The following is a 24544-nucleotide window of genomic DNA, read 5'->3' as shown; positions in this document are numbered from 1 at the left end:
TCAGGGGCACAGGGGCACCAGCCCAAATTTAGGCGGCCAAACGACACGCCCTGGGGCAGGACTAGGATTGTCTTGCTGGATCCCAGGGTCAGGTGTATGCCCCGTGGGGACTGGCTAGTTCACAGCAGCTGGGAGACCTGCTCAGCCCCCTCGGGATCAACTGGAGCCTTCCCTCTTGTGGTTCAGATAGAATGTGAACAACCAGCCCGGCCCCACATGGCCTGTGCGAATGGGCCCCTCCCTATCATACCAGGAACGTCTGCAGCACAAGATCCAGGCCCTCCCAGGGCAGCTGTTGCAGAGACTGGACCAGAGAGAAGCAGGGAAGTAAATAGCAGGGGAGCTGGCGTACACAAGGCAGAGGGACAAGTGGATCCCCCATCTGGAGCCAGGTGCTGTTGGTATTCGGGGTCCCTTTACCCAGGTGATACTGATCCCCCTGCAATTAGACATGGGTCTCACCTGGACCTTGGGCTGCCCTTCCTCAAAGAATCCTTCCTCCCACCTGGGCTCCCCAACACATATACTGAGCAGGGCTCTGGAGGGAACGCCTCCTCCCTTCCCCTCTGGAGGGGCCCCAGCTGCCCCCCCAACACCCCGCTGGCTCGCCAAGGGCTGAGCTGTTCATCCCCGTTCCAGCTAATCTCTGTTTCTGTGGCAGGGCGAGTCGTGGCCTGGCCGTGTGGCTGTCCCGAATCCATGCTTTCCTCCCTCTGCACCAAATGCTATTTAACGCTCTGGGCCAGATCCTCACCTGGTGTAAACTGGGGGTAGGTTCCAGCTCCCTGTGCCAAGAAGCCAGGGTAATTCTGTACAGTCTCACAGACACTCACCTCTACAGCTGTCCTCTCTGCCAACCCCACTGCAGAGTTAACTGAGTAGCCACTTGTGACCAGCCCTTTGGAAAATAAACCGAGGGGCTGGATTTGGCTGGACACGCAGCTCTCTGCATCGGGCCAGGGTCCAGCTACTCAGCAGAGGGGTGGCTGAGTTTCCCAGCCAAGGAGGCAGGTGGAAGCTGCAGCTTTGTCCATGCCTCACTAAGCTCTGTACGGATAGCAGAGCTTTCTGCCGCCTCAGTCCCCCTCAGCTTCACCAGGGCAGGGAGCTGAATCATGGCGCTGGTGATACACGTGCCGATGGTCTCAGCCTCTTGTTCCTTAGAGAGGCGAGGCTCGAATTTCCTGATTGGAAGGAAGGGAGCAGACGGGGCCATTAGAACAGAGACAGGTCCCAGCATGAGCAAGGTTGGGTTTGCTCAGCAAAGTATGCAGGGACTTGCCCATGTGATTCCAAACTCCATTTTGCTGTAATTTTCCACAGTAAGAACAAAGAGGTGTTCTTATACCTGGAAAAGACTATAAAAGGCTGGTGCCTCTCCTCCATCTTGTCTTCAATCCTGCTTCTTACCTCTGGAGGGACTTTGCTACAAACAGAAGCTCTACACAAAGGACTGATGACCCATCCCAGCTGGGGATGTACTCCAGAGTCTTGATTTGAACCTGCACTTTATTCTGTCACTGCCAGAAGACTAAACTAAGAACTTAGCCGTTACTGTATGTCATTGTTTCCATTTAACCAATTCTAGTTCTTATCTGTATCTTTTTCCTTTTATGAATAAACTTTTAGATTTTAGACTCTAAAGGATTGGCAACAGTGTGATTTGTGGGTAAGATCTGATTTGTATATTGAGCTGGGTCTGGGCCTTGGTCCTTTGGGATCGGGAGAACCTTTTTTCTTTTACTGAGGCATTGGTTCTCATAACCATTTGTCCCCATAATGAGTGGCACTGTGGTGATACTGGGAAACTGGAGTGTCTAAGGGAATTGCTTATGTGACTTGTGGTTAGCCAGTGCGGTAAAACCAAAGTCTTCTCTGTTTGGCTGGTTTGGTTTGCTTTGGTGTGCATAGAAACCCCAGCCCTGGGCTGTAACTGCCCTGCTTTAAGCAATTTGTCCTGAATTGGCACTCGGGTCCCACCAGAACCAGTATCGTTACGAGGTCAAATATTTTCCTGCAAACCTAGGGAGGGCTGCGCCTGTTAAGTCCTCAGGATCATGTCCCGGAGTTAATCCCCAGGGCACTTCTGGGTGCCGGGCAGATCCCTCAGAAGTGGGATGGGGAATCGTCCCAGGTGTAAGCAGCATGAATCTGCTAATGGAAAATAGTGTCATTTAATTCCTTGGGCTGGAATTGCACCAGAAGACTCTGGCATCAGCACTGGGTTTGCAGTGCACAATGTAGAGCCCTGGGCAGCCGGTCGCAAACACAGCACACGGCCTTCAGCGTCAGATACTCTGGCATGTGCATCTGACCGAGGGACCCCTCCCAGGACCCCAGTGTGCTCACTCACCAGCAGCGAGGACAACACGGTGCATGTGCCCTGGCTCACCAAGGGAATCCTGCTCTCTTGGGTGACAGCTTCACCCACCAGCACAAGGCTTCTCAAAAAAGCAGATCTCACCAGTGGGTCCTGGGCTCACAGGCAGGAGGGGGAGAGAACAATGAGGAAACAGCCACAGGCAATAGAGAGCTGAGACACAAGGCTACAGGGCGAGTCTCTACAAGGGAACTGCTGTCCCAGACTGGATTGCCCTCACGCCCTAAGAGAAAGAACCTGGCTTGTTGAGTGGACCGTCTTTGCATTCCCTAGGGGACCATCTCTGGAGATGGATGCAAGGAATGCGCTGATTTCCAGAGGTGCTGAGCACTTGCAGTTCCCAGAGCCATCAATGGGCCCTGGGGCTGCTCAGCTCCCCTGACAATCAGGTCGTAATTGTCTGATCTGGGACAGGAATCTGCTGCTCTCTGGAGCTGGCTGGGCTCTCCCTACCAAGGCGTGCGTTCTCCAAGGAGAACGTTCATTTCAACCAAACTAGCATCCCCTCTCCTTTTCGCTGGGACGCGCATCTGGGCATTGTAACCACCGTAGGACTGAACGTCGGCCTCAAACCTCCCATGGCAAGAAAACAACCTAGAGTTATCTCAAAAATCCCCCTTCAGCACCAGAGCCTGTCAACCAGGCTAGGGGCCTGAATCCCTCCATGCGCCTTTTGTGCCCAGCTACACCATCGACTGCAGCGTGTGGTGAAACAGGCCCTAAATCTTTATCTTCTGATCCCTGAGCGCAGGCACAAGCCTAGAGGTACCAAACAGGGTACAGTCGTCTCTGGGACAAGAGCACCAAATGATGCTCAGCTACACTCTAACAAGGCCCAGATGGGAGTCCTTCCATTAGCTTCCATGGGCCTGGAATCAGAAAAGAAGCCAATCGAGATGGGGGAGTCACAGAGAATGGTGCTGTTCCCATGTCTCCTGTCCTGGGGCAAAGGGCCAGCCCTCGGAGCTGAGTTTATGTAAAGACATAGATCTGTGCGCTGTGCACAGCCCGGGTAGGTGCTGCGTGGGCAGTCAGGGGAGGGCTCTGACTTACGTGTGGGCTCAGAAAATAGTGTTGATACATGGGAGACAGGATCTTGTAGTCTGTGCTCTCTAGGATGAGATTCATGGGGCTCGAGTGGACCACGTGCCCATAGGTGAGGAGCAGGACGCTTCTCAGTTGCACGATGGAAGCTGGCTCCTGAGAATTGCAAAGGAAAGAGTGAGGAGGCGGGATGGCCTCCAGCTCCTCCTAACTCACAAATGGGGGATTTTTCACCCAGCCGGCTTAGCAACCAGAGGCTACTTTGCTGAGCTGAATTGCCTGGACTCCGAGGTCCTTCCCAGGACTGGGTAGTTGAGGTGACCCGGCAGCCGAAGGGGACACACTAGCAGCTGCTTTAATTCAGCCTAGCTCCAGAGATGTCACTGGGACTACAGTGGATTGCACAGGCCCAGAGAGTTACTGGGAAGGTGGTGGTGGTGGTGCGAGGGGAATGTCAGACATGCCAGCCCTGGTGAGTCTGCCAGGAAGGTCTGTGAAATAGCCCAGATCAGGGGAAGAACAAGGGTCTGTTCTGCTGAGAAATGTGTCAGCTAGAGCTGATGGCATGGCAGCGTCTTTTGGGCTCTCTTTGAGCCTTGTTTATGGGGCTCATTCCAAAAACCCTGACTTTAAATGCTAACTCTATGGCCTGCTTTGGTCATCTCTCCTATTGAAACCTGCAGGATCATTTGCTGACTCCTTTTAACCAATGGGGTTGAATTATGCAAATCAGCTGCACAGAATTAGCATTGTGACATCAGAGTTAACTCAGCCAGTCAATGTGCCTCTACCTGCAGCACCAAGTAAATGGGCACAGTGTGGAAATCAAGCTTTCCTGGTGGTGAGGGTGGGGGTGGGGGTGGTGGTTTCCATTTGTAACGAAAATCAACAAGGTTCTTTCCACTGATGCCTAGAAATTCTGGAATCAGTTGGACGTAGTCTTCAAAAATTATTGCATTACAGACAGACAAAGAAATGCCATTGAATTGAGTGTTAGGCCTCACTGCACTCAGCCAACAATGACTTGAGTCTCATCCCTTTTAACTCAGTAATAACTCCCAGCTCACCCAATCAGCGTGGAGACGCTCAGGGACTGGAGGCTGAGCATTCTCAACAGATGGCCAAAACACAGCACTAGTCATGACAGGAGATCATTCTGGTGGAGATCTCTGTCAGCGCACTATTCCAGCCCCACCTCTTTGTGAGGGCTTCCTAAAATGACAGCTGGAGAACAGCCCCACCCTCCTCAGGAAGAAGAGCAGCAGAGAGAAATGGAACAAGAGAAGAGAAAAGACAAGAGGAAGGGAGGAAAAGAGAAGCAAAAATGGACAAATTCCAAATGCTTCAGTGAGTCATAGATTTCAAGGCCAGAAAGATCCACTCTGACCATCTAGTCTGTATAACGTGGGCCACAGAACACCCCACCAAATAATTCCTGTTTGAATTAGAGCACATCTTTTAGAAAAACAGCCAATCTTGATTTTAAAAATGCTAGTTGTGGAGGATCCATTACAACCCTGGGTTAATTGCTCCAGACTCTGACTGTTCAAAAATGTTCGCCTTATTCCAGTCTGAATTTGTCTAGCTTCAATTCACAGCCATTGGCTCTTGTTATATCTTTGTCTGCTCAAGTGACGAGCCCATTAGCAAATATTTGTTCCCTTCTGCTCATCTTTTAACCTTCTCTTTATTAAGCTAAATAGCTTGAGCTCCTAGAACCTCTCTTTAATCATTCTTGTGGCTCTTCTCTCAACCCTCTCAAATTTATCAGCATCTGTCTCAAATTGTGGACACCAGAACTGGACACAATATTCCAGTAGTGGTCACCCCAGTGCCAGGTACAGAGATATAGAACCTCTCTACTTTTACCTGTGATTCTGCTAGATATGGGTCCTAAGATAGCATTTGCCCTTTTGGCCAAAGTGTCTCAATGGGAGCTCATAGTCAGCTGATTACCTACCATGACCCCAAGTCTTTTTCAGGGTCACTATTTCCCAGGATAGAATCCCCCTCTTGTACACATAGCCTATATTTTGTTTCCTAAAGGGAAACTTTACATTCGGACATACTAAAACATATGTTATTTGCTTGTGCTCAGGTAACTAAGCAATCCAGATGGCTCTGTAACAGTAACATGTCCTCTTCATTATTTACCACTCCCCCAATCTTTCAGTCATTGGCAGATTTTACAGTGATGATTGTATATTTGTTTCCAAGTCACTGATCAAAATGCTAGTGTACATCCAAGAACTGATCCCTGCAGGACCCTAATAGAAAGACACCCACTCGATAATGATTCCTTATTTACAATTACGTTTTGAGACCTAGTAGGTAGCCAGTTACTAAGGGGCGGAGTCCGAGGTGAGACATTTTTCTGCCAACTTACTTACTGTTTTACGAGCCTACAGCTCAGCTGGCAACATATGGACAACTGAACAGGTTCCAACCCTCACTGAGAATCTTACCTTCTACCCAGGGAATGTCTGCTTCCTACAAAATCAACATAGAAAGGAGAGCACTCCCAAAGAAGCTCCTCCTTAGCACTCAGGTGCGTGACCACAAATCCTCTCTCCTAGAGGACTAAGACTGCGAAAAGGAGGCTTCTTGCAGCAAGGCTACAGGGGTCTCTGAGGTTCCCCGTACCCTGAATCCCTGTCCTGACTGGCTGAGGTTAAGGGTGCTGTGTGAGGTCACAGCCTCCTCGCCACCTTTGCCCAATAGGCTAAGTTCCTGCCAAAGGCCCTTGTGAAGTCACTCAAAAATCCCCCTTCAGCACCAGAGCCTGTCAACCAGGCTAGGGGCCTGAATCCCTCCGTGCGCCTTTTGTGCCCAGCTACACCATCGACTGCAGCGTGTGGGGAAACAGGCCCTAAATGTTTATCTTCTGATCCCTGAGTGCAGCACAAGCCTAGAGGTACAGTCGTCTCTGGGATAATAGCAGCAAGTGATGCTCAGCGACACCCTAACAAGGCCCAGATGGGAGTCCTTCCATTAGCTTCCATGGGCCTGGAATCAGAGAAGAAGCTAACCGAAATGGCGGAGTCACAGAGAATGGTGCTGTTCCCATGTCTCCTGTCCCTCCTGGGGCAAAGGACCAGCCCTCTGAGCTGAGTTTATGCAAAGACATAGCTCTGTGCTGCTGTGCACAGCCCGGGTAGGTGCTGCGTGGGCAGTCCGGGGAGGGTTCTGACTTACGTGTGGACTCAGAAAATAGTGTTGCCACATGGGAGACAGGATCTTCCCAGCTCCACAGGACTGGGTGGTTGATGTGACCCAGCAGCCGAAGGGGACGCACTAGCAGCTGCTTTAATTCAGCCTAGTTCCAGAGATGTCACTGGGACTACAGTGGATTGCACAGGCCCAGAGAGTTACTGGGAAGGTGGTGGTGGTGCGAGGGGAATGTCAGACATGCCAGCCCTGGTGAGTCTGCCAGGAAGGTCTGAAATAGCCCAGATCAGGAGAAGACCAAGGGTCTGTTCTGCTGAGAAATGTGTCAGCTGGAGCTGATGGTATGGCAGTGTCTTTTGGGCCCTCTCTGAGCCTTGTTTATGGGGCTGCGTGGAGCATGTCTGAGCTCCCCAGGAGATACCCTGGAGGGCTTATACAACAGGACCCACCTTCCCCCCTGGATCCACCCCATTGTGCTGTGATTGCAGCTCCATGGAGGAGTAAGGAAAGGGCTCCTTCCACGGAGGCTGAGCCACTGCTTGGAAATTCAGCTCTTCACTGAACAGGCTTCTGGGAAGCAGAGTCCTCCCCGGTAGGTCCCTTTACCTGCAAAGGCTGGTGAAGGGATGGTGAAAGAGCAGAGATGCTAGGTGGGACCGTATCTCCAGAGAGCCACCGGCAGAAGGCTGGAACTTCACCCTGCTGACGAACTCCTCCCAGTGCTCCAGGATGGCGAAAATCTCACCTAAGTGTTGCCTAGCACACAGCCCAAGCGCTCGGGCGAGTCTGAGAGACAGAAAGATGGCTTGTTGCTCAGCATTCCCAATCTCCAAGAGGCCAGGATGGGCTCTCAAAGTCATCACCATGGGCATGGGTATAAGGAACATTTTTTCAATGCACTGGACCTTGTCCAAAGCAGAACATACACATGTAGCATCAGGGGATTGACAAGGAATGAGGGATCTCTTGACCGTGGAGGAGCAAAGACCTCACCTCTCGCCTCTTCTTCTCGGAAATCAACCATCTCCACCAGAAGCCATAGCTAGGGCTTGATTCTCTTTGCTGGAAAAACCATCAGCACGGTGCCCCAGCACTTGGAGAGGAAGCTCTGCGAAAGAGACACCATCACTCTGGATGCATTGGGCACGGCCTGGCATGCACAGAGCCACTGGGTATATAGTTGTCTGCTTCACTGGCCCCAAGCTGCCCCTGGGTAGCGACGGCTGTTCTGAACTAGGCACTGACCCCCACAGCTCGAACATGCAACAGGGGGAGCTGGTCCCTCTGGGCTACTGCGCATGTGCGGTGCCAGGGCCCGGTGGGGAGTGAGCATCCCGGGGGCGGGGCCTGGGTCCCGCCTCTCCGTTGCCTAGCAACGGGCAATTTGGGCTCCACCTTCACTGCCCTGCCCCAGATTCCTGGCCTGCGCTCCCCCCTGCGGCAGCTGCGGGGAAAGAGTGGGATGCACACACCGGCGGGGTCGCTCACACCGCTCCGGGGAAGGGCCGCGGCCTGGCTGTCAAGGCTGGCCTTACCATGAGGTGAACTGAGGCAGCCTCCTCAGGTGCCAGACTTGGGGGAGGGCAGGCCCCACTAGGACCCAGAGTGTAGAATATTGTGTCTGCTGCTGGTGCATATGTATTCTCTGTGCTCTAGATGCACAGAGATGGTGGAGTGCTGTGCTGGAGGAAGGAGGGCACAAGAGATGTAACAGACAGGCATGGCCGGCTCTAGGCACCAGCGGGCCAAGCACCCGCTTGGGGCGGCATCCTGGGGAGGGCGGGAGATGGCCCCGGTGGACCTCCCGCAGGCATGCCTGCGGGCAGGGCCGCCCAAAGGGGGGGGGGCAAAGGGGGCAATTTGCCCGGGCCCCGCAGGGGCCCCCAAGAGAAAAGCGGAGGCTCCCGCCTCCGCCCCTCTCTTGGAGCCTCGGTGCATCGAGCGCCGAGTCTCCTGCCGAGCCCCTGAGCCCCGCCCCGCTCAGAGCGGCGTGGGGAGGGAGCGGGGCAGCTGCCTCCGCTCGGCGTGGAGCTCACAGCCCCGCCCCCTCCCCACGCGGCTCTGAGCGGGACGACGCTCAGGCCCCTCCAGAGACGCGCTCCGGTAAGGGGGGGGGAGCCGCGAGGACGGGCGGGCCGGGCCGTGGGGAAGGAAGCGAGACCGCCGGGCGGCCGGGCCGGGGTAGGAAGCGAGACCCGCGGGGCCGGCGGGCCGGGGTTAGGAAGCGAGACCCGCCGGGGCGGCGGGCCGGGGGTAGGAGGCGAGACCCGCCGGGGCGGGCGGGCCGGGGTAGTAGGAAGCGAGACCCGCGGGGCGGGCCGGGCGGGGGTAGGAAGCGAGACCCGCCGGGGCGGCCGGGCGGTGGTAGAGCGAGACCCGCGGGGCCGGGCCGGGGGAAGGCGAGACCGCCGGGGCCGGGCGGCGGGGAAGGAAGGAAGCGAGACCCGCCGGGGCGGGCCGGGCGGGGAAGGCGAGACCCGCGGGGCGGGCCGGGAAGGGCGAGACCCGCCGGGGCGGGCCGGGCGAGGAAGCGAGACCCGCGGGGCGGGCGGGCGGGCCGGGCCAGGGGAAGAGCGAGACGGGCCGGGGAAGGGAGCGAGACCCGCCGGGGCCGGGCGGGGAGAGCGAGACCGCGGGTCGGTCCAGGCCGGGGAAGAGAGCGAGACCCGCCGGGGCGGGCGGGGAAGGAAGCGAGACCCGCCGGGCCGGGGTGGGAAGGGGACCGGCGGGGCGCGAGACCCGCCGGGGCGGGCGGGCCGGGGAAGGAGCGAGACCCGCCGGGGCGGGCGGGGAAGGGCGAGACCCGGGCCGGGCCGAGAGAGGGGGAAGCGAGACCCGCGGGGCGGGCGGGCCGGGGAAGAGCGAGACCCGCGGGGCGGGCGGGCCGGGAAGCGAGACCCGCCGGGGCGGGCCGGGCCGGGCCGGGGAAGGAGGCGGGCCGGGGAAGGCGAGACCCGCCGGGGCGGGGAGGAAGCGAGACCCGCCGGGTCGGTCCAGGCCGGGGAAGGGAGCGAGACCCGCCGGGGCGGGCGGGGAAGAGCGAGACCCGCCGGGCGGGTGGGAAGGGGACGGGGCCGGGGTGGGGAAAAGAGGGACCCGCCGCCGCCGAAGCGCAGCCCGGTCTTCGGCAGCGGGGGGCCCCTTCTGTTCCGGGACCCGCCGCCTAAGTGCCCCGAAGACCCGCGGCTGGGATTCCGGCCGCGGCTGGGATTTAAAAGGCTCTGGGCTCCGCGCAGCGGGGAGCCCAGAGCCCTTTAGACACGCCTGCCGCCCTAAGGGCGCAGGGACTGCCCCCCCCCCAGCCCAGGGCGGCAATTCAGTGCGCTGCTTGGGGCAGCAAAAACTCTAGAGCCGGCCCTGCAGACAGGCAGGAGAATTGGTGAGAGGGAATAACAGAAAACAGCAGGAGCTGCAGGGAGAGAGAGAGGAGAAGGAACCTCTTATGTAGCAATCTAGCACCCCCAGGAGCCTGGACTGATTAATACTAGCTTCTCAGGGAGCTTCCTGTTTCCTGCTGCTTCCCTGAACCCACTTGAGGAGAACAGGCAGTCTAACTGAAGTAGTAGGAGCCAGTTAGGCCCTTAAGATGCTGATATCTTCCCTCACTCAGGCCCTGCTACCAGCCTGCTTATTTGTCTCCTTCAACTGAGTGAAGAGAGCCACGATAGCTGGCACAGAACAGCAGTCATGAGTGAAAGAAGAAAAAACGCTCCTGGGGCAGCATTCAGAAAGAGAAAGCAAGCAAAGGAAGCTTTTCTATCCAAGCAGGAAGGAGCTCTCCTGAGATACATAGACACAAATGTTCACGGTGAGCCTTCTGGCCCTAGTGAGGATGTGAGTGGTGAGGAGATGCCTGATCTTCCAGTTAGTCAGAGTTCAGGTGACCTGGCATCTACTGCAGCATCCATATGTCCATCTCAAATGGATGTAACCATGCACATTCCTGAAGAAAAGTGTAGATCAGAGAAGTGTGTGGTGGAGACACAAGAAACAGCTGCTACTGAGTTTTGGTCCTTAAGTCAAGATGATCCAGGACTGTGGACCCACATGAGCAGTAGCCTGAGGGACTTCCTTGTACTGCATGGGCCACAGCAAGTGAAAAACGTCCTGTTCCCCAAAGACAATGAAAATAGAAGTTTCCATCCAACACATTACTGGCATGAGATCCCCAATGGTGACAAAGTGGCGAGGCAATGGCTTATGTACTCAAAAACCCAGAATGCTGCATACTGGTTTTGTTGGAAACTCTTCCAGTCTAATGTTCCAGTCCCATTGGGTTCTACAGGAACCAAGGACTGGAAAAATCTGGCTAGAAATCTGGCATGCCATGAGAAGGCAGCAAATCACCAGAGAGCATTCCATAGGTGGAAAGAGCTTGAGATGAGAATAAGGTTAAAGACCACCATAGATGATCAGCATCAAGAGAAGATTGCATCAGAGTCTCTGAACTGGCAAAATGTTCTGAAAAGGCTCATTGCCATTCTGAGAATGCTTGCTACCCAACACCTAGCACTGTGTGGCACTTCAGATCACCTGTATGTGCCAAACAATGGAAACTTCCTTAAAATTGTGGAGCTGATGGCTGAGTTTGATGCTATACTCCAGGAGCATCTAAAAAGAGTCACCACCCAAGAAATGTACATACACCACTACCTTGGAAAAACAATTCAAAATGAGATCATACAGTTACTGGCAACAAAAGTCAAACAGAAGATTGTGGCAGATCTGAAGTCAGCAAGATATTACTCTGTTATTCTGGACTGCACACCTGACAGCAGCCATATGGAACAAATGACTTTAATGGTGCGGTTTGTAACAACAACAGAACCTAGTGAAAATATCCCTGCAATAGTGATTGTCAGAGAGCATTTTCTAGAATTTATTGACATTGATACTACAGGAGCTGGTATGACAAATGTGCTTTTTGAAAAGCTGGAAGATATGGGAATTGCGAAAGCTGACATGAGAGGTCAGGGCTATGATAATGGTGCCAACACGAGAGGAAAGAACAGAGGAGTGCAGACACGGATCTGAGAGTTAAACCCCTGAGCTTTTTTTGTTCCATGCAGTTCTCATTCATTGAACTTGATAGTCAGTGATGCAGCATCAGCTTCTAGTGAGGCTGCTGAATTTTTTAATGTAATTCAAAGCATCTATGTATTTTTCTCTGCATCAACTCAACGGCAAATTTCAAAGCAACATCCTCTCTGACACTGAAACCACTGAGTGCCACATAATGGGAAAGTTGAGTGGAGGTGATAAAGCCTATCAAACTGGGAAGACAGATAATGCCATATTTGCCATTATGGAGGATAATGCTATGACAGGAACTGTTCATGGGAGGACAGTGGCAGAGGGAAAGGGAATCACCAGAAACATACGTAACTTCAAATTTCTGCGTGGCTTAGTGTTGTGGCATGACATACTGTTTGAAATAAATGTAAGGAAGAGACTCTGAGGTGTTGACCCTAGTATAGCTGGAGCAATGGAACAACTGGACAAAGCAAAGTCATACCTACAGTCTTCCCGGTCAGATGAGGGATTTCAAAACATTTTGAAGAGTGCACAGAAGTTGGCAGAGGAACTTCACACTGAAGCTATTTTCCCACCCATTCAAAAAAGCAAGAGTCACTGAAGAAGAAGAAGTGGTTTTGATTGTGACGCATGGGATAATCCCATAAGAGACCCCAAACAAGAATTCAAAGTTGAATTCTTTAACCAGGTGCTAGATTATGCAATAGAGTCAGTTGAAGAACATTTCATGCAGCTCAAGGAACACAGCAGTATATTTGGGATGTTGTATGATATTCCAAAACTCTTCACTTTACCTGAAGAAGACCTACACCGGCAATGCAGTGCACTGGAGATAGTGTTGACACATGACAACATGCGCAATATTGATGTGCATGACTTAGGTGATGAACTGAAAGCCCTTTCAAGATACCTTTCAGCAGGATCAAGTCCAAAGGCTGTTCTGGAATGTATGTGCACAAATAAGATGACCCCCCTCTTTCCAAATGCTTTTGTTACTCTGTCCATACTTCTAACACTTCCTGTAACAGTTGCCAGTGGAAAATGCAGTTTCTCCAAGATGAAAAAAAATACATCTATGCTCCACAATGACACAGGAGAGGCTGGTCAACCTTGCAACCATCTCAATAGAGCATGAACTGGCCCAGACTGTGGACCTTCAGCAGGAAGCAGTTCAAATCTTTGCAACCAAGAAGGCACGGAAAGCATCACTTTGATCATTGAAACAGATAAAAATGCCAGCGTTTACTATGCAGACAAGAGAAGTTACATTTGCTGTTCAAGCATTTGAAAGTTCAGTGTTACTTACAATTTTTGAACAAGGCATTTTAAGTTGTTAGTTTTCCTTTATTGGGGTAGGTAGCAGAGCAGTAGAGGAGTAGGATGAGAGGAGTAGAATAGGAAGAAGGCAGAATTGAGACCTTTCAAAATTTTGGTGTCATTTGAGCTCGCCGCCTCAGGTGCCAAAATGTTGTGGGCCGGCCCTGCCGGCTGTGAACAGCCGCAGGGTCAGCCCCGGGATTGCCATGGGAACCAGGCCCTGCTGTGCTGCAGGCTCCCAGTGTCACGGTGGGCCAGTCACTTGGGCCCAGATCCTCATGGGTTTAGGCACCTAAATCCCATTGAAATCCTACCTTCTCTGTGTCTCAGTTCCCCACCTCTGCAATGGGGGTTACAGCCCTGCCCTGCCTCCCAGTGGTGGTGGTCATCACTGCACGCAAGAGAGATGATTAATCCATTTTAATTAGTGATAGCACTGGAACTTCTACTGAGTTTGACCCCATTGCATGGCAATTTTACACCTTCAAATATTTTTACTCACACCACTGTGTTGTCACTGTTACATCAGCTGCATTGTGAAGGAATCATAGGTAGAAAGGGGACCCCATTTCAAACACTCACAGTCTCAAACCCTGCTAGCAGCTCCGTGTAGGTGGACGCCTGCAGAGTCTTCGGTGAGGTCCATGCTAGGTGCAGTGAGCCGCCCACAATGATCAGCTTGTAAGGTCGGGGCCTTCGTTGTGACAACTTCTCTGATGATCAGAACAGTTGCTGAAATCATTCCCAGAAGTGTGAGCAGCCAGAGAAGCTTGAACTCAACCCTGTATTAGAATGTACACTCTCTGTCTCCACTTCTGCAAATGTGCTCAATAGCCATTCGCATTGTTCCCTAAGAATTTAATAAGCATGGGCTAGTATGGGGCTAGAAACCAGACAAGGGCAGTCATTTAAAGATACATCCCTGTAAGAGAAGAATTTGGGCCCTGTGAATTTCCCATGTTGCAGAATTTGGCTTCCAGAAAGTAGCAGAGTACAGAAAGTTCCACACCGCCATTGCCTGTTCTCTCCATTCACTCCTACTGCACCGTGATCCTTTGTCCAATGAGGGTTTTGATCTGACCTGAATTATTTTCCAGATGCAGGTTCTTGGGATTCTGTGGCTAAGTCATCCCACCCGCCATGGTCAAACCCATGGTAGAAGGCTCTGGGGGAGGAAATCTCCATGAGGAGATCCTAGCTGAGTTACCTCCACATCATCCTGGTAGGGGGTGAAGAGAGAACAAAGCCACAAGGCCAACCCTCAAGCCCTGCACATCCCCAGAGCACTACAGAAGGCCAGGACTCTCCCTGCAGAGGCCTTTTACCTCCACACCTGCTCTACCCCCAAATTCAGTTGAAGGCAATGGGAGCACTGGCTCCACAGCCCCACTGAAAATCAGCCCCCAGGTGTCCCCAGTTGAGCACAAGAAATGAAGGCACCCAAAAGTCAGTAGCTGCTTTTGAGAGCGTTGACCTCCCACTCTCCGTGTCTCAGTTTCCCCATCTGTAAAATGGAGATAATACTCCTCACCCACCTTGCTAAAGCACTTTGAATGATGAACACTTGGTAATGCTTTTTGGAGAGACTGTAGAGAGAGAGGAACTTTCCTCACACATGGATCAAAGAGACCTAGCAGCAGCCATATTGCTTCCCACCCCTTTGACTGAGTCTCTGGAATGCCCAGTGAAAATATGCGTCCACTGAACAATTCCAGACTGCCGTTGCATCTCTCGTGGCCACTAAACTGCTCCTCAGTGGCACATTGGAAGAGCAGATGCCCCTGACAACACTGCCTGGGGTTGGGGGATGTGATACTCTTGTTACAAAAGAACATTGAAATGATCAGAAAGCCGGAGCCAGGGAACATCCTATAGTTTGGCAGCTTTTCCTTAAGAGAGTCAAGAGCTTTGATTCACTCTAAATTAGACTCTTCCTCAGTCACTCTGTGTGAGTGTGTGGATGCAGAGAGAGAAAGTACATGGGCGTGTACCTATATGGGTAAGAAAAAGCAGGGAGAGGAGGCAGGGAGCAGAGACAGGCACTAGGGAAAGGCACCCTTGGGGAATGGGGAGCAAGTGGGTTGGGGGAGGCAGAGCCAAAAAGAGACAGAAGGAAAGAAAGAGGAGGGGAGAGAAGAGAGAGAAAAGAGGGAGGCCTGGTGGGAGGGAGAGCTGGGGAAACTCAGGGGAAGAACCCACAGGCCCCAGGGAAAGGGAGGAGGAGGTGCAGAGGAAGAGACTAGAAAAGAATGAGAGAGAGAAGATGAAGGGGGGGATGAAAATCATAGCGAGAAGAAGGGATAAAGAAATGGCTCAAGTGGAGAAGAGAGCAAGACAAGCCACCACGTTATGCTCCAGCTGGGCTAGTGGAGCCTGTTGTAATAATTTGGGCCTCGTACGCGTACCCCGATTGTAAGCTTAACTTTGGATAAGTGGATAAAAAGTTGATCAAATGTTCCAATAACTCATAACAGGGAATGTTGATGAAAGGGAGACAGACTGAATGAGCCCAAACAGAAAGGCCAACTAGAAACTCAAGGGCAGTGGTAAGATCATGCCTGGTCAACAAGAGAACTGTGGGGCTGGAAATCAAGGGACCAAAACTGGTGTGTAGGAAATGAGGTCTAATTGGTGGACAAAATAATAAGGGGAAGGACTATTCCACCTATGGCTCCCTTTGGGGTCCGTTCTTGGGGGGAGAATGAAGTGCTCGGACTAGCTGGGAGATGGGTGGAGAGGAAGAAGTGAGCTTCACCACATGGCTGCCACATCCACCATCTCCTAGGGACCTCAGGATCCACCATAACGGTGTTGGGCCTTCATGATCCTGATTCTGATGCCGAGAAATGTCCTGTCCAGACCAAGCCTGAGAGAGAGGGACCCAGATGACACGGCCACCTCCACTGGCTCTGGCCAAATCCCAAACACCACCTGGGATGTAAGACTTTGGTTCCTGCTGTCACCCCCACCCCCACCTTTGTGTGTCATTTTCCTTCCCTCTTATTTCTCCTCTTTCCTCTCCCTCTAGTTTTGCCTTCTGTTTAGTAAGAGTCTGCCTGAGCTGGCCAAGACTGCATATTTAGCAACACTGCTGTGAGCCTGTGACTAAAGAGGAAGCAAAAAGCAATGTTCTAAGCAGCCCAATGCTGGTACAAGTTTGTCAGGTCTCAGAGTGGCTGATTGGACTGTGTGCTGTGCCATTAGTTCGACAGCAATAAGGCTGCAAGTGAAAGTCAACACCAGAAACTGAAGCTGCTTTTTCAGTCTTCCCCTTTTTGTGTGTTTTTGGCTTGTTCTGTCTTTTCGGAAACAGTATCCGTCTGCAACAACAGATCCAGCCCATCTCAACTAACTCCTTCTCTTTCCCAAAAACAAAGAAACAAACAAAAGCAAACAAAACCCCCAAAATAACAAAGGGAAAAACAAAGGACAGTTATTGCCATCTTTAATACCATCAAAGAGACCTTCAGACAGAGCTTTTCCCTTCTAAAAACTCTCGATAGCAAAAGAATATTGTTCAAACAAAAGCCTCCCTCAAGATGCTACATTTCAAAATGTGTGAACTGTTTCCTTCTTTCAGAGTAGCAGCCGTGTTAGTCTGTATCCGCAAAAAGAACAGGAGTACTTGTGGCACCTTAGAGACTAACAAATTTATTTCAGCATAAGCTTTTGTGAGCTACAGCTCACTTCTTCAGATGCATAGAATGGAACACACAGACAGGAGATATTTATACATACAGAGAACATAAAAAGGTGGAAGTATGCATACCAACAGGAAGAGTCTAATCAATTGAGATGAGCTATCATCAGCAGGAGAAAAAAAACTTTTGAAGTGATAATTGAGATGACCCATAGAAGGTGTGAGGAGAACTTAACATAGGGAAATAGATTCAATTAGTGTAATGACCCAACCATTCCCAGTCTCTGTTTAAACCTAAGTTAATTGTATCAAATTTGCATATTAATTCGAGTTCAGCAGTCTCTTTTTGGAGTCTGTTTTTGAAGTTTTTTTGTTGCAAAATTGCCACCTTCAAGTCTGTCGCTGAGTGGTTAGAGAGGTTGAAGTGTTCTCCCACTGGTTTTTGAATGTTATGATTCCTGATGTCAGATTTGTGTCCATTTATTCTTTTGTGTAGAGACTGTCCGGTTTGGCCAATGTACATGGCAGAGGGGCATTGCTGGCACATGATGGCATATATTACGTTGGTAGATGTGCAAGTGAACGAGCCCCTGATGGCGTGGCTGATGTGATTAGGTCCTATGATGGTGTCACTTGAATAGATATGTTGACAGAGCTGGCATCGGGCTTTGTTGCAAGGATAGGTTCCTGGGTTAGTGTTTATGTTGTATGGTGTGCGGTTGCTGGTGAGTATTTGCTTCAGGTTGGGAGGCTGTCTAAAGGTAAAAAATCCATTACAATCTACATATCACACAGATTATGCTGACAGATTGTGCCACACACTCTCAAAGAACCAGGACCTGCGATCCAGTAACTTCAGTTAGTTGCCGCAAGAAAGCCTCGTCCACCTCATCCCCCAGGTCTGGTGGTCTATAGCAGACTCCCACCACGACATCACCCTTGTTGCTCACACTTCTAAACTTAATCCAGAGACTCTCAGGTTTTTCTGCAGTTTCATACCGGAGCTCTGAGCAGTCATAGTGCTCTCTTACATACAATGCAACTCCCCAACCTTTTCTGTCCTACCTGTCCTTCCAGAACAGTCCTTCCTTTACCATGTCTCTACAATTCCCCTCGTCCTCTCCAGCCCACCTGCTCCAGGCCTTCATCACCCATCCCATTAACTCTGCCCTCCCCCCACATCTCCGCTAATTCCCCTTCAGAGCCCTCTGTAAAATCATCTCACCCGTCAGACCTGCCCATTCTGATCCCTCCCCTGGCTCCCTCGCAGGTCCTACGCTAGAACTACCAAATTCCCCAAAAATGCATCTCTCAGGGCCACCCAAACCATGCGCAAATTCAGCAAATCCTTTCAGCCACATACAAAAAGGGAATGTTTTGTTTTGATTTAAAGGTCAAACCAGTCTGTTTGGACCATTCCACAGCAAAATGTTGTCACTTTTCATTTTGAAATTGAGGCAACTTTAAAAACTTGGGCGGGTGGGGTACGGTTTGAAAAACACCCACAAACAACCTGAAATGAAAAACCAAAACAATTTTGTTTCAGGACAAACCAAACCAATATTTATTTATTTTTATTTCTTCAACTGACCCCCAAATTGAAAAATCACTGATTGGCTCAGCTCCATTCAGCACCCGAGTGCAGCTCCTTGTTGCGTCTTTGCAAACTTCATCCCCACCTAGCTCTCCGGGCTCATTCCCCCGCCACTCTCCCAGCCATTCCCTTTGGGTCCTTCCCTGGCTCTCCCTTGCCAACCCCCTGCCATGCTGCTCCTCAGGCTAACATTGTTCTCCCTTTCTCCTGCCCCAAACTTCCCTCTCTTCCTTCAAGTTCCTCCTTAAACAAGATCCTGCTCAGGAGAATGGGAAATCAAATAAACCAAGCACGAGATTCGCTGCTCTTTGGGGTCGGGCCTGTGCCCTCCCCTGTGTTGTACAGCCCCCAGCATGCCGTTGGGACTCAATAAATACTCACGGATCCTGTGCTCTGACTGCCTTTTATTGCAGCCTTCAGGAATGGGATTTAGTGTCTGTGTGTATCCTTAGGAAAGAATCTTCTCAGCTCTTTTATTCTCTCAGCCCAGGGCACCGATGCAGCTGTGGCTGGACTAGCAATTGGAGCGCCTCACACTGAGACAGACGGCCAGTCCAATCTCATGCTGAGGGGTGAGGAAGGGATTTTTTACCCATATGTCAGAGAACAGCAAAGCTGGCCAGGTGCATTGTGGGGATTTCACCTTCCCCTTTGCTGTGGCAAGAGGCAAGATACTGGAATGGACTGACACAGAATGGTTTTGCACCTTGTGGTCGAATCTCCTTTTCTCATGACACATTATACAGACAAGGTATGTGGGGAGGCTTCGGGGCTCCCTTGGATTAAAATTCCCAACAAAAGCCAAGAGCAATCCTCCCTTAATCCAACCTGGGGGGATGCAAACCCCAAGGGCCCTAGCCAGACTGCCCCAGCCCACCTTGCCTCTGTGATGTCAGCAGTGGCCCTGTGTCACAAAGGGGGTAGGCAGCCTGTGGCTCAGTGTGCTCTGGGAGCTGGAGGAGGGAGCACACGGCTGTCTGGGCTCTGCTTTTCAGACCGTTGGGAGCATTTTTTGGAGTGTATAGCACCTGTTTACACAGAACTCGTGGAGGAATCCACATCCTCACTGTCATCTGTGATTATATGTGAGACATCAAAATTCTTCTGTGGCTCGACCATCCCAGCAGAGGGGTGAGGGACCTTTCCAGATACTCCACAGAGAAGGGGGGATCTTCCAGTTTTTCCACAGACTGATCTGGGGGAAACATTCCAGGGAGGGGCTGGTTTTGGGGAGGTTTCCTTGGGCTGGTTTCTTCACGAGTCTTCTCTCTTCTGTCTGTGTCAGCTTGCTTGTAGAGCGGGAGAGGATGAGTTGAGTTTGAGCAGGGTAGCAGAGCATGTTCAGGGTGCTCACTTTGAGTTTTTATACTTGTCTCTTCCCTATTTCCGTGCAATTTTAGAAAAACACATCTCTCCCACCCTTTCATTGGCTCCGTACATTCATGGAGCCTCTTCATCTTATGGATAGGTAGTTTGTTAATGCGTATATGTGTTAGGGTTGGAAGTCTTTCTTGACAGTTATAGTTCCTTTGTTTTTGTTGGAGAGATTCTCAGAACATCTTCAAATTTAATCTTTTAACTCTTAACTTATTCAATTCATTTTCCAAGATATTAATTAAATCATTCTTAACGAGTCTTTAGCTTAAATAGTGATTGAAGAAGTTGTTGATTTTCTAGAACAATTGTTCATGATGCTTCTTGTTATCTTTCTGAGTTGGGGAAAGGAGTGGGTAGAGCTCTGCCAGTAACTAATTACTTCCCCATTAATATAATAAATAGTCTAGAGTTAAATGTCTTCTTATATTGGTAATTAGCTGAGCAAGGTCATTAGATTTCATGTTAGCACATAATGCATTTTACCACATGTAGCAATGATATTAGAAAATCACATTAGGTACTTTGCATTCAGTTAAAATACTTTGCAAATATGCCCTCCATAACAGTTTGCCCTTTCAATATTTTAGAAATCAAATAAGGTTTTCTACAAAACTTTTTCTCAACTATTAACATTTTTCTCTAAAAATTTAAGGACACAAGCAGAGGGTTTTCTTGTAAAGAGGGTCTGGTAGAGCCCACTTTACAGCCTAGATTTATTGTTCTAACACATCCCTAAATTCATTTTGGAGTATCCAACATAAATAACATCCTCATTTTCTCCTACGGGGCCAGATCTTTCCTAAAACATTTCTCTTTATAAGATTTGTTTTACTGAGATAAAGGATTGGATCTATAATAAACGGGCAGCTTATAGAAGAGGGGGGTGTTCTGGTGCAGATAAAACACTCTTTTGGGTGCTTTGATTCTTGACCCAAGTTCCTGAGAGTTACAAGTGGTTTGTTATAGCAATTAAACTTCTCTTAAATATTTTGTACAACGCACCAATGACAATAATCAACACGTATTTTAAACACAGCACAAAAAGAAAAGAGTATAAAAGTTAAAGCAGATTAAAATGAGGACAGCTGCCTTTTAAAGTTTGTACAGACACTCTTGCAAGACAGTTTTATGGTCAAGGAGATGTTATTTTCCTGACATTTGCTTGTTCCTGGATGATCGAAAGCTGAAGCCTTCTGCAATGTCTTTGATTAGCATGAACATTTAATAACCTAGCTAACTAAAACTGGGCTACGCTTATATTTTCAAGCATCCTGGTGATAATATACTTATAGCTATATATGAATGTTCAGTAAAGGCACAAACATGTTTGTAATGACCTAACATTATAAAAATAAATTAGAATAATGCTATTTATAATTTTATGTCAATATTGAGGTCTCACCACCTCATAGCGGTCTTGTCTCTCCAGCCAGGCAGGCAGCAAAAAAACCTAACTCTGGGTCTCCTTGGCCCATCTAGAACCATGTGTGAGTATGGTAGGTTCTGTGTCATGGGAAGGAAGCCTCAGGGACTCACTCATTCATGTTGGCTCTTGTCTTAGGAGCCGTTATGGATCTTTATGGCCCCCTCTGCTGACTGCTGGTCCGGTCTGGAGGTGAGTAGGGATTCTCCCCAGAAATGGGATTCTCCCCCCATTGCTGTCCTGTCCAGAGGTACCTGCAGGGGACTACTGGGAATCTGCATGGAATGAATCTCCATGTGCTTGGGGAGTCAGGGTCTCCTGATGGAGGAGGTTTGTTTTCTCCAAGGTTCCTTGGAGCAGTTTAGCTTTATTTAAACCCCCAGACATTTCTAGCCCTTCTGGACTGGCAGGGAATTCTCTGATGGGACCCCAATGCAGCATTGCCATCCCGGCATTGTCTGCACTGTCCTTGTCTCCTGCTGGAGATCTGTCATTAACTAGAGAAGCGGGGACAGGCAGAGCTGGGGAAGTCCTGGCCTCTTGGGCTAAAATCTCTAATGGAATCGTGCTGGTTCATTGCACATCAACCCAGCGCCTCTAAGCATTTCACAGAACCAGCGAGCTCTCTGAGCCAGCCGCCTTCCTGGCTCCCCTGATCCTGGGGCTGGACCAGGTCCCCCAGCACAAGTTAGTGCAGCCCTTGGATGGCTCCAATACAAGCCAGCTTGAATGAGCCCTTAGGGGCTGTTCTGCAGGCCCCCTCCTGCCCCCTGGCCTCCAGCATCCTCCCTTACCAAGGGGCAGCTGGGGATTCCCTTTATGCCCAGCTGCCTCTTTCGGGCTGCTTCAAGCTCCCCTTGTGCTGCTGTGACCTAGGCCCAGGATCTGACCCAGCAGCTGCCTGACGGCCTCTGGATAATCCTGTCTCCTTTCATCTGAGCTAGAGCCAGCCCAGGAGTGAGAGGATGGAAGGAGCCAATAGCTGGTCCATGGAGTGTCCCTGATCAACTGAAATATCCATCTCAATCCTGTCCTGGTTGTCAGCTCCACCTCCCTGCTGTCTCCTTCCCTCCATCACTGAGCTCTCCCCCTGCACCCGTAGGCAGCTCCCTTCTCACACTGCCTTGCAAGGGAGGGGTACAGCCACCTCTGCCTCTTTGTCCGCCAGGTGCTCGCTGCATCTTCGTATATGATGGTGCAGGTCAGAAGGGCAGCCATGTTCCTCCCCTTCCAGCTGATCAGCAGGTTCCAGGTTGGGTCGGGCCGATGCTGGGATAACTACATGACGCACATGCTCCTTTACCCGGAAGGTGAGGAGGGAGTGTCTCCCCTTGCAGGAGCGAAGGGAGGGGACACTGTGGTGCTGGGCTCAGAGAGGGAGAGGCCAGGGCCTCCCTCTGAATCCAGCATAATATGATGCTGTGACCTTGCAATCAGAGAGGATCACGTCAGAATCATATCCCTTGGTTCATCGAGCCCAGCCCCCTGTGCCCAGACAGGAAGGATCCTTTCCAGGACCATATCTAACCTTCATCTGACCCCTCACACCCTGGGAAAGGATCTTGGCAAGCAGAACTCCTGGGTATTTTCACATCAAGGGCTCTGGGTCTGAGTAGCATTGTTGTCCATCAGCGATTTGCAAAGAGCCATGGGTCCGCTCGGGGCCCGTGAGTCGGCAGTTCCTCCTCACCCCCCGCCAAACAATAGTCGTATTGTAGGCTGCTCCCCAGTAGAAGGGTCTAAACACAAAGGAAACTGACCTGCCCATCTCTTCCAGATCACAAGACCTGCTTCTGGAATAGGGAGTAGCAGCTGCTGCAGGTAAGAGTCAGAGAAATGGAGGGCTGGAAAGGAACTCAAGAGGTCATCTAGTCCAGCCCGCCCACACTGAGGCAGGATTAAGAGTCCCCTCAGCAGCACTGCATTGTGGGACAGAGGAAGGAGCTGAGCCCAGCAATGTTATATCCTTGGGAGCAGCCAGTTTAGGAAGAAATCACTTGAGGCCAGACAGCAGACAGCTAAAAAAACTACCATTTTATTTACAGACACAGATCTCACCCAACCGGCCGAAGCAGGCTGGGCTATCCCCTAATAATCTAACTCAGTTGCCATAGGAACAAAAACCATGACAACCAAATACACAACATATTCCTCCCCCCCTAATAACATCCCCTAAATAAAACACACACTAGACTAGAGAAGGACGGTAGACTGCCTCCATTCCTGGCTAAACCCTGGGGATTATTTTGCCCCATAACTGTGGGTTCGCCCTAGCTAAAGATCCAGCCGATGAGGAGGCCTTCTGTCTCTAGGTGGATTATGGCGAACTTCTGGTGTTGTTGCACCCGAAAGTACCATGGGCTCAGGGTCCACAGCACGAACAGGTGAGGAGGTGGTATCAGCTCGTGCTGGGCAAAGGGGTATCTCAGCCGCCAGCAGTAATGGAGAACAGTCAGGAACAGGTGATTCAGTGTCTCACCAGAAGAGGTGAAGTCACACCACTCAACTGCAGATGTGTCCTGAGGACTGGCATGACCTGGCAACAGCTGATCTACATGTCGCCGCCCGGTAAGATTCTCTGCAGTCCGGACTGTGTAGGAAACAGGTCCTGTTTGAGTGATGATTGTGGCAGGGACCCATTTAGCTCTGGAAGTATAATTCCGAGCCAAAAATGGCTGTCCCGGGCTAAAGGTTCGGTCTTTTGCTCTGGTTGTCCATCAGCGATTGTCCATCTGATGACTTGATATTGTCCATCTGATGACTTGATATTGCTGCTGATGTTGCACAATTTGTCGGGGTTCAGAAGGTTTCAGCAGATCAAAGCAAGTGCGCAGCTGTTGTCCCATCATTAGAAAGGCCGGGGATGCATGAGGTGTGTTTCTGTAGGAAAGTAAGAAGGTATCCAGATGCTTTTGAATGGAGTGTTGTCCCCTTGCTGATTTCAAAGCGTGTTTCATTGTCTGCACAAATCTTTGAGCTAATCCGTTGGTGGATGGATGATATGGTGCTGACGTGATGTGGTGTATCCCATTTGCCTTCATAAAATTTTGAAACTCCTGAGAGACGAACTGCGGTCCGTTGTCGCTCACAAGTTGTTCTGGCAGACCAAAATGACTAAAGAGTCCTCGTAGTTTTTGGATAGTACTCTCTGCAGTAGTGGACTGCATTATAGAGATTTCTGGCCATTTAGAATGGGCATCTACTGCCACCAAGAACATGCTTCCTTCAAGGGGGCCAGCGAAGTCAATGTGAATACGTTGCCACGGGTTTTCAGGCCAGTCCCATGGGAGTAGGGGTGCCCACTGGGGTGCATTCCTCACACCCTGACATGACATACAAGCTTTTGCCTTCTCTTCAATAGCACTGTCCAATCCAGGCCATCAAAAATAGCTTCGTGCAATTTCCTTCATGCACACTATTCCACAGTGACCAGAATGTAGCTGTTCTAACATCTGTGATCTCAGTGGTGGTGGAATAATGACACATCTCCCCCACAACAAACAACCAGATTGGACCGATAACTCCGTCCTCCTGGACATGTAGGTAACAAAGTCGGGTGAGACCGGA

At 50.7% G+C, this 24544-nt stretch overlaps 2 protein-coding genes across 8 annotated transcripts in view; both read left to right on the top strand.

Moving 5' to 3' along the window:
• LOC120396363 overlaps window positions 1-23053 on the top strand; it is a 38891-nt gene extending 15838 nt beyond the window's left edge. The window contains exons 8-10 of one of the 7 annotated variants that reach the window (XM_039521155.1): window positions 21116-21169; window positions 22146-22287; window positions 22755-23053. In XM_039521155.1, coding sequence (XP_039377089.1) covers window positions 21116-21169; window positions 22146-22287; window positions 22755-22786 — 228 coding nt within the window. In that variant the 3' untranslated portion in view covers window positions 22787-23053. Of the gene's footprint in view, window positions 1-186; window positions 639-661; window positions 1293-1323; window positions 1382-21115; window positions 21170-22145; window positions 22288-22754 lie in introns of those variants that run through there. The other 6 variants (XM_039521153.1, XR_005593081.1, XR_005593082.1 and 3 more) reach the window with 6 other exon arrangements.
• Window positions 1-24544, top strand: part of LOC120396362 (maestro heat-like repeat-containing protein family member 1) — a 393738-nt gene that overhangs the window by 222101 nt on the left and 147093 nt on the right. The gene's annotated exons all lie outside the window — the stretch shown is intronic.

The sequence above is a fragment of the Mauremys reevesii genome, linkage group 2 (assembly GCF_016161935.1).
Source record: "Mauremys reevesii isolate NIE-2019 linkage group 2, ASM1616193v1, whole genome shotgun sequence".
NCBI classification, from domain to species: domain Eukaryota; kingdom Metazoa; phylum Chordata; order Testudines; family Geoemydidae; genus Mauremys; species Mauremys reevesii.
This window is presented reverse-complemented; position numbering and strand designations above follow the sequence as displayed.